Source organism: Anoplopoma fimbria, chromosome 16, assembly GCF_027596085.1.
Source record: "Anoplopoma fimbria isolate UVic2021 breed Golden Eagle Sablefish chromosome 16, Afim_UVic_2022, whole genome shotgun sequence".
In the NCBI taxonomy this organism is placed as follows: Eukaryota; Metazoa; Chordata; class Actinopteri; order Perciformes; family Anoplopomatidae; genus Anoplopoma; species Anoplopoma fimbria.
In genome coordinates this window covers 3,589,745-3,606,798 of record NC_072464.1, presented here as the reverse complement: position 1 = coordinate 3,606,798, position 17,054 = coordinate 3,589,745, and the positions used below count along the sequence as shown (strand labels likewise).

General features: G+C 42.2%; 1 protein-coding gene across 1 annotated transcript in view; it reads left to right on the top strand.

Annotated features, from left to right (window-relative positions):
• The window catches only part of gli2a (GLI family zinc finger 2a), an 84,957-nt gene that overhangs the window by 32,780 nt on the left and 35,123 nt on the right, over positions 1 to 17,054 (top strand). Inside the window, exon 3 of the mRNA XM_054614946.1 lies at positions 15,238 to 15,343. Coding sequence (XP_054470921.1) covers positions 15,238 to 15,343 — 106 coding nt within the window. The remainder of the gene's footprint in view (positions 1 to 15,237; positions 15,344 to 17,054) is intronic.

The window sequence follows — 17,054 nt, the reverse complement described above, 5'->3', positions numbered from 1 at the left end:
TTCACAACTGTTTTTAACCCGATTGTTGGAGCCATGATCCCCCCACCTTGTCCTCCTCTCCTAAACCACAGCATACAGTGTGGCTTCACATGCAGTTTGCTGTAAGTGCTTTATGTGGTTCATTTAAAGTGAAGATTAAGAATAATACAGTGGCAGCATGTGGCACCCTTTCCCCACAGAAAGAACAAGAGTTGGTTGATGAAGGTCACGACTGTGCCACATGTGGATCATTATCAAGAGCCAGGCAGCAACAGTTAAAAACTTCAATGTGCTCTTAGATTGGGGCTTTGAAGCAGCGCAAAGGGAAAAATGCTTTCTAATCAAGGCCTTGAAAAAAACAAAAGCCACAATGCCTAAACTGTAAGATGATCATCTCCAACTTGAGGAGCCAGATGGTTTGTGTTTGTTTGTTTCTATTGAAGGGAAAACCAAACGAAATAGTAAGATAATTATATGATCAGGATATGAATTATATAAGTCAGGCTGTAGTCATTTGTTTGTTAAGTACATAAAGATTGAGCAAAATGTCCCTTTGGGGATTATTTAAAATGCATAAAACAACAACATTTTCTAGGTTTAGTAAGTAGAAATTGCACTGGAAACAGACTGTAAAGAGAATTTAGTTTTTTTTCTTCCTTGAATGGAATCAAGATAAGCGTATACGTCTTTACCCTGGATTTGCTCTGGAGCCTGGAGTTTGGCTAGAGTCCACACTGTAATTGCTTCACCATGTCGCCGCTCAATTGCGCCGTCACTACAACCTTTTTCTTATTTTAGCCCTCCAAAATCTCAAGGTTTGATAAACTCCCACTGTTATCATCGCAGTTGTAGTCCAAAAAAGACATTCTTAACCCACACTCCTCAACTTGTTCCCCAAATGTTTCAGTTTGTATGTTGATAGAAGCTCTCTGGCAGTAAAACAGTCTAGAAATGGGCTCAATGACAGAGTAAGTTGGCCTATAGTCATAATTCTTAAGTATGGATCACCAAACGTGGGTGTGTTATTATAATACAGGACAGATTGTATAATTAGAGTGTGAAATGTTTAGTTTTGATTGTCTATGGTATGACGGCACAGAATCACTTTATTCCTCATCAAATAATGGTCACAACAGGCCTAAAGGCCTCCACCAAGGGTTTGTACTTGATTAAAGTTAGAGTACTCTCAAGAAGAAAATTAAACAAAAAAAAGGGAATGGTCAAAATCAATCCAGCAGAGGCCAAGTTATTCTAACCTTTAATTCCTTACATAGGTTTACGTTTCCCAAAACTCAATGGAATAAAACATTTTTGGTAGATAGAACCTAGCCATGTCTTAGGAACTCAATGCCCCTTAATTTGCAACATAGGCTTTCTGTCAGGGTGAGCCTGATGAAGTCATCATGACATCATCATAGTTTATTTTTCACACTTGTCAAAGCTTCTCCACAGCGACAGAAAACCACTGTTAACAACCGGTGAGTAAGTCTCACCACAACTTGGAAACCAACCCTCATGTTTACGATCGGTGCAGTGCCTTTTTAAGGAAAACACTTGATGCTTGAATAGTTCTAGAATGGCATTTTAACAGTTGTTTTCGCCATGAATGCTCTCATGAACAGTGAAACCAAGCAGATTTGTGTGAGCTTTAGCACCATGAACAAAGACAACAGCCAATCACGGTGTGCGATAAGCTGAGTTGTGCCTATTTAAAAGGATAATATACTAACAACACAGGTGCTCCGTAGTTCTAACCAAGTCTGCACACTTAATCACTTATTCAACCTTGACAAAGGCAGTGTGGACCAGATCCACTCCTTCTGTTCTTACCTTTCACAATAAAAGCCTTACAAATTTAATATTCGCAGGTTATATTTGGCAGGCTGTGTCGTTAAATGGTGACACCCCCCTATTGTATAAATGCCTTTATACTGGCAGTTACACATCCATCACTCACTGACTCTGAGATTGAGTTCAATCTTCCAAGAAGTAGCACAAAATTGTGCTTTCAACTCTTGTACAATGAAGCCCTCGTCTCTGTAATTACAGCTCAGTCGCCTACTGCTCTCTTAGTTTCAGGTTGCATGAGGACCGGGATATAGGGAGTTCAGGCTTTAATCAGAACCTGCATGCTTTAGCTACATTTTCAACTACTTGATTGTATCCATGTCATCACCATTTCCATTCTTTTTTTCGTTTGCTGTAACCACCCGGAGCGGTCTTTAAACTTTTTGATCCTATGTCTCAATGTAGAATTGGATTCTTATATTTTGACATTTTCCTTTTTTGACATGTTTGCTGAAACATTGTGGGGTTATTTCTGAGTAGTTTAGAGCAAATGAACACACAATGCAGTCCAGATGCAGAGAGAAAGTAAACTTTGAGTCAAAGGGAATCCGATGGTTTAATATAAGAGCCAGTCCCTTTTTACTTGTTCCATATGAACACGGGAAGCTTTGAAGATAAACTTAACCCTTACGTTTAAGTCCCCATTGACGTCTTTAGAACACTATGAATAACTACAGCAAACAAAGCTTATTTGGTTCTATTGTGTCACATAAAGCTGTCTTGTAACTAGTAACTAATGTATAGCTATCAAATGAATGGAGTGGAGTGTCAGTTGTAAAGTAGCAGAAAATAGAGTTTGGGTTTTTGGCAGTTCCTGTGGACAAAAGTGGTAGTGTTTCAGAGCACCAAAGTCCTTTTAGAAAACCTCTCATTCTACTGCAGTCAGGGGCTGGAAGGGCTCTGCTCTTGGCCGGAGGAGGGGCCTCTTCAGGTCGAAGGCAGCAGCAAATCCGGATCTGGGTCTGTCCTCTGTGCGGAGGCCCCGGTGGAGTCTGATTTGAAGTAGTTTGTGGTGACCCTCCATGATTTCATCTGATTCGACAAGCATTAAGAATTATTAATGGAAATAGACAATAGTCTCGCTTATGGTCCTGTTTACTTATGTAGGTCATATAAAGGTATCAGGATTACAGTGAGACTGTTTCATAACCAGTTACACGTTCTTTAAAGTAACTTTAAGTAGTACTTAAATCAAAGAATTTTACTTTTAACGTAAAGTCATATAGAAGTTCTGTGTATGTTAAAGACAATCATCAGTATCATATTGGTGTCATGCATGTTTATGTGTCCACAGGGATGCAGAAGTGTTAATGGGAATAAACGTAGATCCCTGTTTGTCCAGACCAGAGAGCCCAGCATTAAACAAATACTACCCCTCGCCACAATGGAGGTGAAGCTTTAGGGAAGACAGACATGGAGATCAGTACTATCTCCCTCCATCAGCTTGACTTTGGATGCCTCTACCTGTTTTAAACATCAGATATACCTGAATGTTTTGTTCTATTTTTCTCACACAGTAATCATTTACATAACAATGGGTAATTTAAGATGAAAGAGTTGCCATGTTTGATACAGATGTTTTTCTAAAGTATTTCAAAGGTTGCTAGTTTAAATCCACAGGCCTTTTTGGAGTCTATATTCTCAGCTACTATTAAAGTTGCAATCTCTAAAGCCCAAATGTTCCAGTGGAGATGACCATTGATCATCAGTAGAGGTCTGTGGTTGAACTGGGTAGATTCCCAGTATGAATGTTTGTGTACATGTCGAACAGAGAACTGAGAGAAGTGTGAAAAACAGTATGTACAATATATCAAAAGTGATATATTTAATAATCTTTCATAGACAGATGTTAAACTGACATGTACAGTGCTAAATTGATAAAGATGCATGAAAAAAAACAAAGAAATAATTAACTCAAACCAATTAGTTTTCTATTTTCTGTTTAATTTCTTCACTTGCTTGTTACATTTTGTCATACATCATTCCTTTATTTCATCATAATGTGATTATAAAACAGGATCATTATTATGCAGCTCGGACCGTACCCTCATGAATAAAAGTTACATTTCAAAACTGCAGAGCAACTTCCTGATGATTGAGAGCCCTTCCCCACCATATCCACCAGAGTGTTTGTCAGATAAAGGAGATTCCCCCACAGGCTTACCCCGAGGTGCCTCAACTTTCTCAGTGTCACACAAGGGAAGCGGCGTGTCGGCTAATTTTATCACACAATGCGTGCTGTTTGTCAGCGCAGCTCCGGTGACGAATGATTCCTTATCTTGAGGGCTGTTGTTTGTTGTTGCTGAGTAATGTCCTGGCCGCTCGCTGCTGTCTCTGGAGCCTCCAGGGGCTTCAGCTGCTCCGCTGTCAACTGCCAGGGGCCACACTCATATTACAGTCATGTGTGCATGTGAACCCACCTGAGCACACATGATCGTAGATGCATAGATTTCAATTTCAGCTCCGCAGAAAAGCAAACTTTCATTGTACACAAACTCTGTTATTTACCGGCGTAGTTCAAACCTTTTCTCACTCCCCACTCGTTAAATACCGACGCTTGGTCAGTGGCCCTTGGCATCTGATAACTGATAGGGCACTGAGGCACCCTTTGAGCGGATTCATGAGACGCATCAGGCTTTCAACTGGCTCCAAGGTAAACCTATCCGTATCAGTATTAGGCAGTCAGAGCAACGACCTAGATTAATTAATGAGTCTCCACATGACGGATGAGAGGGGAGGTTTGATGGGTCTAACAAACATGGACTTTCACCCAGGGGACCGCTGTTTGTGTCTCGTGTGAAACCAAGTCAACGTTGACTCATTTCCCCGTTTTGTTACGTGGCTTTCAGACTCAACTAACACAAGTTACATAACAAACTTAGTTATTTTAACCAAAAGTGAAAACCTGACACGTCCAAACCTGACGCTAGAGGGGAACCTAGAGCGTCATAGTTTGAAGCTTAGGGCAGCTGAGCAAGCTGCTGTCTTTAGCAGGTTATGCAGGCTAACTGTTTTCTGTGTTTTCATTTCCTCTCTGACTTAAGCTTTCCACCACTCAGCCTGATGGCATTTCCATTTGTCCGCATGTAATCTAATGAAGACAGACATGTCAACTAACACGGAACAAGCTCCCTTTTTTCTTTCAATGTCCTGAGTCCCTCTCCTTCATAAACAGTTCAACCCTATTGCCAGCGAGGGACTGATGAAAGCGACATGTGTTACTCATAGGGGCCCCTTGTTTATTTGACTTCCATACTTGCATTAAAGCCTAGTAAACATATCAACTGCCCTCCAGGCTGCAGAGGCTAGCAGCCAGAGAGATGCAAGCGTTCAGATCCCTCTCACAGTGCCAGAGGTAGCTGCAGGGAGGAGACTGACAGCTCACCTGGCAATGGATGAACTGCTGATTAATGCCATTCAGCGCTGAGGGTAAAGCTTGTGTGCAGTTGTATATTCCAGAATAATACGCCTTTAAGTCTGGAAAATAGACACTTTACAAAATATGTCGTAGCAAGAAATCAAGCCTTTAGTAATCCTGTCACCGCACGGCAGGGAAACGTTCAAATCACATGTTTTGTGACCTGGCAGATCCTAAAGGTCGTGGCCCTAATAAGTCATGCCATTGTTCACTCCATGCCCTCTTCCTTTCCACTTTGCTCATCACTGCAACAACTGACTCTTCACTTCTTCTTCCACTCTTGTCTGAAGGAAGGCAGTCTTGTTTGTCTATCTGAATCACCCGAGACAGGTTCGGAAATCTGATGCTGTTTAAATTGACCAATAACCAGTAGCACTGCCCGCACCCTTTTCTACAAGTCACTAAACCCACACAGCTCTGACTCCATGTTACTCAAACACACAAATTGTAGCTTTTCTGTCCCACGTCTCTGCACTTGTTCACACCGCTGGGCTTTCCACGCTGAACCAGGGGACTACTTTCTTTCACTGATTCTGTATAAAACAACCAGGATGCTTTGATGAAGAGCCTCGTGTCAAAGAGCTACAGGGAGAAGGGGGAGCTGAAAGGGAAATGTCTCTCCACAGTTCTTCATCAGAGTGGCCGTGCAGGGTGTTTGAAACCAGCGACGCAAGGCTGTGTTGTTAAAATGCTGTAAGTTGGTTCATAAATCCTTCCTCTGTCCTCACTGTGATAGGTTAAGAGTTGTCCTTTTTCGGGTCGCTCTGGCAACAGAGTCCAACTAGCTGAAACAACAACAGATGGAAAACAAGTCAGCAAGCATGCCATAGTTTACTGTTTAGGACAGCCAGAGGATCGGGTCGGCTAATGCTGCTCTATGCTGTTGTCTGTTTCAACCACCAAGTTAATTTACATTCATGACCAACATTCAGAAAAAGTAGGAGTTTGTATCTATTTCTCTCGATTTGATATGTAGCAATGTTCCAGAATCCTACACAAAAACAAAACAGATACATTTGTAGTGATATAATATAATAAGTGTTATTAAAGTTCAAAGTAGTTCAAAGTGATTTCAAATTATGATTCAGCTCGGATTGCAGATTGATTAATATGATTGTTAGTGACTAATTAAATGACAACGTAAAAATCTGTATTTCCTTAGTTTAGGTACAGAATAAAATTGCTCCAGGAGATGAGTACGCTTACTACCACGCCAAAAATATTAAACATGGCCATCGATAAACTGGGTAACTTGTAAGTCAGTCACCAAGGAGTGATTTTTTTTATAAAATGCTGCAGAAAGAGTAGTATTTACCTCAGTTTTCTGGTCAGTGTCATGTCAATCTCTGCCTGTATGTACGTGTGTTCTTTGCATATCTCGAGAACGATCCATAAATCTATTTCACACTTGGTGGGTGTATTGCTGGGGATCCAAGGATGTGCCGAAGAGTCCCACTTCCTTGGAGTCAATGAACAACTGCAGTTGTGGACAACACTGCAACCAGCATTTCAAGGACCATGCAATCTAGAGGAAACTAATCTATCTACATTACATTTACATTACATTACAGTCATTTAGCAGACGCTTTTATCCAAAGCGACTTAGCATATCATTCACCCATTCACACACTGATGACAGGCTACCATGCAAGGTGCCACCATCAGACTCTAACATTCATACCAGTCCACACCGATGGCAAGCCTTCGGGAGCAACTTGGGGTTAAGTGTCTTGCCCACACATCGACTATATCGAATCTGATTGGAGAACATTGTCCACTACATATCTACATTTGATATTTTCACATTATATGAATGCATGTCCATTAACCTAAACAAATTATGGTATGGAGTTAGGGGTCAGTGTGCTGTAGTGTTAGCTGCTAATGCTAGCTAGCCTTGAACATAACTTATTAGCTGTGGTGCATCATCATCATTTTTACTTAACCTTCTATGTTGGAGAAAATCTGTTCCATAAAGGTTAGGAGAGAGGAGTCCATGCTACAAATGTGTCAACTCAACTGTGAATTTATTGTCCCGTTAGCTACCAAGCTGAGCTGTTGACTTAAAGAGTGTACTAACTGACACTGGCAAGCTCGCTAGCTCAGACAGCTTTGTTTTCCTTCTTTTATAATTTATAAGCAGCAGCAGACTTACATTGGTTTCATGGTTTTTCATGAATTTTGGTCGTACCTGTGGTGTATTGTGGACGTAGTTGTTTTTCTCAGTATTTAAAGGGATTTCTGATAATCAGTACACTTCTTTTGAAACATAATATTATTCTAAGACTGTCTTAACAACTTGGTATCTTTGAAATAAGGGATGAATTATGAAGCCATTCTGAAATCCTTAAAATAAGCGTGGGTTTAGAGCAATAGTTCTTTGTTTAAAGACCGATCAGCCCATAATGTTAAGAAACAGGTCATTGAAGCCACCTTTTGATACAAGATGTTGTGTATCTGTTCAGCAGATAATCAGGGCAACTCACAGAGAGCAGGCCAAAACACTTTGCTTTAGGGATAGAGGCTTTTGGCTGCGGGGAGGTCAATTCTAACTAAAAGGCCTTTTGAGAATATAAAATAATACATATAACAACCACTATCAACTTCATTTTTTCATTGCAAAACATGGAGCCTAAAACGCAGGCCGCTTCACAAAAAGAGAAAGAGCGGGGCAGCATTATCAAACCATGAGGGAGATCACCTGACAGCCAAGCCAGTTGGTCGGAGGCCCTCTGACCTGCTTCACAGCTGTTTCTTGTTAGTGCTTTAAAACAAATTCCCAGAGCGAGATGGTTTCCACGCTCAATCCTGCCCCGAAGAAAGAGGCCAGACAAGAAGGGGGTATATAAGACCCCGCTGCTGTGTGTGTGTGTGTGTGTGTGTGTGTGTGTGTGTGTGTGTGTGTGTGTGTGTGTGTGTGTGTGTGTGTGTGTGTGTGTGTGTATAAACAGCTCGGTTTTAACACTTTATCTTATCGGGATAGATGACCTGAGAGCCCAGGGGTCCTGCACTGAAGATGCTCTGCCCTGTGTTATGAACGCCACCAACAGTCAGCTGAGCTGGTCTCGATCTCCTCAAAATCTATTTCCAGCTTCAAAAGTATCAACCCTTAACTGAGCTTCAGTAACACTCAGAGGATGTTTACAGTTATTTAGCGAGAGTCGACCTTTTAATTCAACTGTTGCCGAATATAAACAAGTGTAAGTAAGCCTTATCTTAGATTGTGTGAATGGATTGTACCGAATGTTTTTGACAATTTATTCTCACCTGTCGCCGTACTTTTAAAATACTTAGAATTGGTCAGCTTTGTAATGCAAACAGACATGAAGAGAAAGTGGAGGGGTGATCGCTGTGTCCTACAGTTAAGTCTGAAATGGGCCACATGTTTTTAGAGCTGTAGTAAACTCTGCTGCTATTAATGTCAGCAAGAATCTAATGGATATCAGTCGTTTATTTAATAAAAACCTCCGTGCTGATGGGTATAAACATTCTTAGGGGCATGAATCATTTTAAACATGAACTATTTTTCCCTCGAGAAGAAGTCACCTCTGGCCTTTTCAAGCCTAAATCCATCTGTGTCTTAAATAACATTCGGTGTCTTCTCTGTTCAAAAGGGGAAATGTTTTGCATCACTCTGTAAGAAAGACCATAGACATAACAGACTCAGCGTGGCAGTTTGATGGAGACCAGGCCAGGTCCATCCAGGATACTCCCCCGGCCTCCTGCTTGGGCCTGGAGAGCAGTCTCCCCGGGGGGGCGCCTCACCTCGCGGTGACCCCCAGCTGAGAAGGCTTTTAGATTGATGTGCACTGCCTCCCTCTCCCCTCACATTGTGTGCTGTTTTGGGTACTTCCTCTGCCTTTCCCCTCAAGAAAAAAAGCCCCGTTTACAAGCGGCAGAGGGGGAATGCTAAGCTAGTGCTGAAGATGCCGTCATAGGGCGCTGAGGACGCTCTTTGTGTGAACTGGCAGCTTCTTCGTCAGCTGTGTCTCGGAGGTCAAAGGGCTCATGGAAGACAGAGGAGGGCTCTGAGTTCCCGCCGTTTGAAGTGACTTGGCGTGATTGGCCTGTTTACAGTTGCCAGAAACTGGCAAGCAAATGCTGTTTCTGAGAGAATGAGGAACAGATTGATGAAGTCACACATAAACTGATTTTGTATGTGTTGTTTTGATGAATGGTAAAAGAATATGATAGTGACAACTCTGTCTTTCAAGTATCACCCCACTCTGTGCAGCATGATAAACACTCTCCAACTGGGACCAAGGTTTTATCTCTGTTTTAACTTGCATCCTCCTGAATTGAAATTACCAGCGTCGCAACAAAACAAATCCTATGCATTAATTACCTGATCAGTCCTACACCTGTGCTCTAAAGGGGCCAGGTGATAAATCAGAAGTCTGCACAGGAAGCTGATTATCCTGACACCTCATCAGTCTGCCACAAGGAGAGGCTTGCTAAGCCCAGGCTACCTGTACGCTAGCATCATGCACTCACACATGAAGGGTACACCCAGCCCGGCTAAATGCCTACCACTCTGGCAGGTTGATGCATGGCCGTTGTAAGGCAATGATCCCCAAGTGCTGCTGCCGGACACACACTGATCCCAGCATTACTTCCAGGATGAAACCCTTGATGAACCCTCTGATTACTGTGTTTTAAGTCGACTAATGGGTCTCAGGGGGATGAGATCATGAAAATTTGGTGAGATTTGGGGGAAAAGACTTACAATTCAGATTTTTTTTAAAGGAAAAAGCAAGAGGTGCAAGCTTCCAACAAGAGCAAGAGTCTCTTTGTGTCATTCTACTTCCCTTGGTAGCTCTTTCACACTGAATGGACTTTAGTACCACCAGCTGATGGGGACCCAGGTGAGATAGTAGCACTCAGTCTTTAGAACAATTAGGAGAGGCGGTGCAACACCTTGTAGCCCAGGTGATGGATCATCCTGGTGGTGGGTTTGTGGGGTTGACGCTGAGACCGGTGATTGGCTGAGGCATGCGTGAGGTTTTGACAGAGACTGATTGCAGAGGAGAGAGGCCAGCTGGGTCTGAGTGGGATCTGTAAACACGCTGGGACGGGAGCGGAGGCAGCCGAGGCCCGGGCAACTACACAACAGCCCCTGTGATGTGAAACAACACATCTGGGGGGAGGGGGGTGTCATGGCAACATGATATAAACACAGGTACAAGGCCATCATATTATCTCACTTGCTCAGATTTTAATCTCACACTTGCTCAGATACGACCAGCTCATCAGAAAACACTCATTCCTAAATGTCAAAATAGTAATGAGTTTCACTACTTTAACACAATGTTAAACCATGACTAGCTCCAAATCCACTAAACCTGAAGAATGAAGAAAATCTTGGGCTATGTATACAATGTCAGTTTTGAATACTTTGTGCTATGGACGCTTTTTGGTCTGTTCTATAAAAGTGTTGAAGTTCAACACCCCAGCCCTAGCCATAACTACTGACTAATGGACACGTGTTATATTTGGAATATAAACATCTGATTTCATGATGTGCTATAAAACAGTTACAAGCTCCAGGCACCATGCTCTCCTCACAGCGCTGACTCAAGACCTCTGGAAAACAACTGCGTTAGTCTTCCCAGGGAGAGTGTTTGAAGTGTACATCATAACATATACAGACTTTGCACGAGTTCACAGGGACTAATGAATTTCCGCTCAAACCTTCTCATGTCATTACGGGGACCACTGGCCTAATCCACTTACCTTCTGCCCAAAATCCCCCTATCAATAAAAAAGGTATCATTTTACCCTCCCTGAGGGCTGTTAAAAGTAAAGAGCCACTCTGTTAAGACTTCCTTTCATAGATGGCAGTGGTTCCGTGCTCTCCTGTAAGCCTCTAATCCCTCTGTCGCCATCACTCGCCCATGCACTGCCCTGGAGGAAGCGACGTCTTGCGAACTAAACCTGCAGGTTTCATGTTGTGTGTGTAGGGCAGGATTCCCGGATTAAGCTAAACATACACTTTTTATTAACCTTGGGCATAACACTTGCTCTAGTGTGTTTTGTGTGTGTATGTGTATGTGTGTTTCAGAAAGGCATGTCTGTTGAAACTCAAAGTAACACATTTTGTGTTTGTCTCCGTCACTCTTGATGGTTGCTTACTGAGAGTGAACTGCAGAACAAATCAGTATCTGTGTGTGTAATTGCGAGTGAGTGTGTGAGTGTGTATGCATGCACATGAGCGTTTGTGTATAGCCGTTGGCACGGCGCTGTGTAGTTAGGATCCAGGCCAACTTTTTCTGCTGGAATTTCCTGTCTGAATTGAGCACCCCCACCTCTTCTACTCCTCTGCTCTTCACTTCTCTCTCTCTCTCTGTCTCTCTCTCTGCGTGTCTCTCTCTCTCTCTCTCTCTCTCTCTCTCTCTCTCTCTCTCTCTCTGCCCCTTTCTCTCAAAGCACGACAAAGGCTTTCTTTTCTCCCAAAATTATTCCTGGCCTGGCCTGGCCTCTCAGGGCATTATTATTATCGTTGAGTACTTCCTCCAAGACATGAGCCCACTCCATTCTCCCCTTCAGCATGGTCCTGATCTGGGGCTTCATTTGGACGTAATGAGAGAGTGCTTTTCCTTCTCCTGTCTCTGAGTCACAAGACCCGACGGGGCCTTTGTTAACATCGAACACCTGGCATTGTCTTTAGTGAGAGATCAAACCGGGGCTTTGAGATCAGAAACTAAAAAAGGAGGAGAAGATGTGACAGGATGTTTGGGTTAGGGGGGGCAAAGACGTGTTCAGTCTTAAAACACGTTGTGAGAAATCAGAGCAGTTATACAGTGGCTGAAAACAACCGCCAGTTAAAGGTTCCTGTGGGCTGGATTGATTTATGATTTAAGATTACATCAACAAAGTGTACACTTAAGGGTTGGTCATTTATTTTAGAAACATTTGTTGTTATATTTGCTGAAATTCTCTTTACATCCTGACAGCAAAACAAAGGTGTTTTTGGTTGGATAATCTTTCAAATCCAGGTTGCTCTTTCTTGTTTCTCAGTTAAGCAGTTTTGAGATTGGAAATAAAACTCCATTCAAAAGGGCTCCATCAGTGAGGGAGTGCAGTTTCAGGTACCGGTGAGACGATGAAATATGTTTCAGGAAGTCCGGTTTGAGCAGTAGATCCATGATTTTATCTGTGAGTATCTGATGCCAAAAAAACTGCACATGGGTTAAGACGGGATTCTACAACTCTGGAAAGCTATCACTGTGACCATTTCGTCCTCCATCTTAAATGTAACATTATGTTGCGTGTTGTGCTAACGTCGGTCTGAACAGTCCTTAGCTCTGTTCGGAAAACAGTTTGAGGCCCAGGGTGGAGTAACCCTGCATGCCAGCACACCCAAAGGGGACGGACGGGCGGTAAATCAAGAAGCTGAGGCGTGTGAACCGTCCTGGCCATGTACCTGTCGGTAGCTGTCCCTGCAGTCCGGGAAACAATGCAGCTGTCTGGGTGATGGAAGGGCCTGTTCAGCCCTTATCGCCCCCACAGTCAGCGGCCCCGAGCTGGGGAGGAGAACATCTCTGGGGCTTCTGCTTGGTTATTTTAGTGTGTTTGTGCCTGCGTTTCACTAATGGACCAAACATTATTTCTCACTGGTAGTTCAAACAAAGTAATTTGTAATCTATGACTATGTAATCATGTTCCATCAGCAGTTTTCATTGAAGTCAGTAAATCTAAGTTCATAAATGCTTTTACTTAGGCTACTCTAAGTATCTGTTGCTAGACAGGTGTTAGGAAAGGCATTAATAAAGCTTCCCAGCTGGAAAAAGGTTCAGAAAGCTGCCTGTGGAAACCAAAACTTTGCAAAAGTGCAATGCAAAGTAATGACTTAAAGAAAAAAAAAAGAATAGGGTCCTGCATTTTGGCAGTTTAATTGATCAGCTTTCCAATACGTCTAAGAGAAGGTACCAGCACAACTGTGCTGTCTTTGCCTTAGCCCCCCCCTCTCAACCAGAGATGTGCCAGGCAGCACAAGCAGGGGGCACCTCTCAGACAAAGCCCCAACTTCTGGCTCCACTTGTGAAACAAAGCTCAAACTCCGTTTCCCAGCTCCCACTCCCTCTCGCTCATTTACCGGGTGCCTCTTTTGGCTTTGTAACGCACAAGTTGACTCTGAATTGGCCGCCCGTCCGGCGCACAAAGGCAAGGGAGGGTCGCTGGCTGAGATCCAGCGGCGTAGATCTTGATAGAAACAGAGAGCCCATGGCCTTCTGAGCTTAAAGCAGAGAGGAGACAAGGAACGCAGGGCACCAGACAGATTTTTACAACTCACTTTGGCTTCACGGGCAATTTTCACACATTCTGTAGGAGGGCAGTGAGGCATTTTCAGTTTGAAACGTATTTTACCCACTGACATCCAGTACTGCTGTGCATATCTGAATGTCTGTCATTTCTGAAGTAGAAATGATCCGACATGTTTCAAAGACATAAGTCCTCTGGCAATACTAATTATATTCTATAAACTGGGCTTGATTTTCCAGACAGTTTTGACTATTTTGGCGCAACTTTCATGTTTTCGCATAAAACAGGGTATTTGCCAGTTGTACAGACATCTTATATTAATCAACTGCATCTTCAGCAAATGTCATAATGGCAGTGTTTTAAAAAAACAATAATCATTGTTGGGTAACGCTTAAATTCCACACTGGTTAAATGGTTCATGGTTCAGGGCTGCCCCCAGGGAAACTCCTCTCCCAGTCGTCTGTAATCCCATCAGAATTAACAAAGAACAAGATGGTACAACATCATGATGACTACCGAGTCACAGTAACAAAAGGCTCAATCAGGGTTTAAGTAGCATTAATGTCTGTCTTTGTAATTGGCATCACCTAAAAACAACATTAAGCGCTCTGCCACAGCCTGGAGGCACAGAGTCCTGTTACACCTTGTCTTCAGTGGCTGGCTGCAGAGCATAGGACCCTTAGGCACAGCTCAAGCAGGGAGGTGTTTGGAACATGCAGACTTTGACAAGAAAATCCACAGGATGTCAGAATCGCTGGACTTGAAAACACTGGGCATTAGATGCAAATTCTATGTGTCCAAAAATGAATTTGAATGCAGTTAAAGATTATTATTTATTTGGAACAAGCTTATATTAGTCTTTGGACCAAATTTCTCCTCTTTTCCATTAATATAAACTTAAATCGTACACTTTATTTAACTGATTTCTTGATAAGGTCTCCTCTCCGGTAGAGATAATGATCTGCTCTCACTGAGCTTTGACCTTTAACCCTGGTGGTCTCTGCCCCAAGATCATCCCAGGTGTTTACAGGACCGTGTAGCACAAGAATCCAAATAGCAACCAGGGATCACCTCAAGGGAGCTGCATTGCACTATGCTCTGTCTCCGTCCTTCCACAGTGGACACACACGCACAAACACATATGAATGTGCTGTACTTTTTTTTTTCCTGCATTGAACATGTGGAACCTGAATATATGTAACTAAAGATAATTAGTAGGCCTTTGTCTATGATTAGAGCTCTGCTCCTCCTTCAATCAAGACAATGTTTCCTACTAAGCCGTTGTAATCACAGTAATTAATGAACATCGGCTGTGTTATCCTAATGAGACTTCCCTCGAGCCATCAGACCATTTATGGCAGGAAATGGTGGATGCGTGCATTCTTTGTCTGACACATAAAAACACATTAATTGATGTGTAAACCCCGCTTTGGTCTCATTGGATATAGAGAGGGCCATTAATGAACACACAGTTCTCGGGGCAAAAGCCACAGACAGTGTAGAAGGTTTCAATTAGTGCTGGATTACAGGAACTAGTAAAATGTTAAAGTTGCATCTCATGCTGCGTTGCAGGCCTTAGTCAGGAGCTGTGTATCAGCCCTAATATTTCTTGTTCCACAATAGTTCAGTACTCTTCTTATTTAAGTAATGTGTCATCATTTGCTGCATTTGTTTCACTGTATTTTGTTGTTTTTTGAGTGTGACCTTTTCTCTCTTCCTATCACTCACAGGTCCCCACCACCTCTTCCCCACGTTTCACACGCCCATTCCAATCGACATGAGACACCACGAAGGGCGATACCATTATGAGCCACACCCACTCCACGCCATGCATGGGTAAGTGTCATTAGATGTCACCAGTCATCGTGAAATTAATAATCATGGTGACAGTGAACCAACAAGTGGGCCGCTTTTTGCACTATTTGTATTCCATTCCAAATGTCAACAGCTGATTAAATGATCGTTATCAGTTGTTATTACTATCATTGTAATTTTCAGATGGGCAAACTACACCTACCAGCACTTAAGCAAATAAGTACGTTTGTAACATTAAGTAGCGTTATGAGATGTTATGTTATGAGATGTTATGTCAAGTTACGTTAGGTTATGTTACCATACATTAGGTTACGTTAGGTTATGTTACCATACATTAGGTTACGTTAGGTTACGTTAGGATATGTTACCTTACGTTAGGTTACGTTAGGTTACGTTAGGTTACGTTAGGATATGTTACCTTACGTTAGGTTACGTTAGGTTACGTTAGGTTACATTAGGATATGTTACCTTACGTTAGGTTACGTTAGGATATGTTACCTTACGTTAGGTTACGTTAGGTTACGTTAGGTTACGTTAGGATATGTTACCTTACGTTAGTTTACGTTAGGTTACGTTAGGATATGTTACCTACGTTAGGATATGTTACCATACGTTAGGTTACGTTAGGATATGTTACCATACGGGTTACGTTAGGATATGTTACCATACATTAGGTTACGTTAGGTTACGTTAGGTTACGTTAGGTTACGTTAGGATATGTTACCATTACATTAGGATATGTTACCATTACGTTAGGTTACGTTAGGATATGTTACCATACAGGTTACGTTAGGTTACCTTACGTTAGGTTACGTTAGGTATGTTAGGTTACATTAGGATATGTTACCTTACGTTAGGTTACGTTAGGATATGTTACCATACGTTAGGTTACATTAGGATATGTTACCATACGTTAGGTTACGTTAGGTTATTAGGATATGTTACCATTACATTAGGTTACGTTAGGTTATGTTACGTTAGGGATATGTTACCATACGTTAGGTTACATTAGGATATGTATACGTTAGGTTACATTAGGATATGTTACCATACGTTAGGTTACGTTAGGATATGTTAGGTTACGTTAGGATATATGTTACCTTATGTTAGGTTACGTTAGGTTACGTTAGGATATGTTACCATACGTTAGGTTACGTTAGGATATGTTACCATACGGTTACGTTAGGTTACGTTAGGATATGTTACCATACGTTAGGTTACGTTAGGATATGTTACCATACGTTAGGTTACGTTAGGTTACGTAAGGTTACTTCAGGTAACTTTAGGTTACGCTAACATACGTTAGTTTACGTCAGGTTACGTTAGTTATCTTTTCTCATTGCCTTCTCTCTCAGATAATTGTGGTACTACTCCTTCCTATTTGTCAACACCCGAGCTGGAACTAAATACTGCCCCTCTTTCTGAGCTTCAATAAGGGAGCCACGTTCAAATACACCAAATCCAGACACGATACACAGAGCATGAGGGAGAATGAGATAAAAGAGACAAGCCACATTAGCACAATACAACAGACTGTTGACATGTCCTCCTCTATCTCCTCTCCTGAAATTAAATTTTGTGGGACTTCTAGCAGTCTTCAGGAAAAAAGATGCGCCGAGATAACGACTAGTGAAAGACAATTTTGGAAGAAGTACATAGATGTTCAAGTTAAAGCTAAACTTGTATCCTAACCTGACCTACAAAGAAACACTAATTTATTTTCTGACTTTAT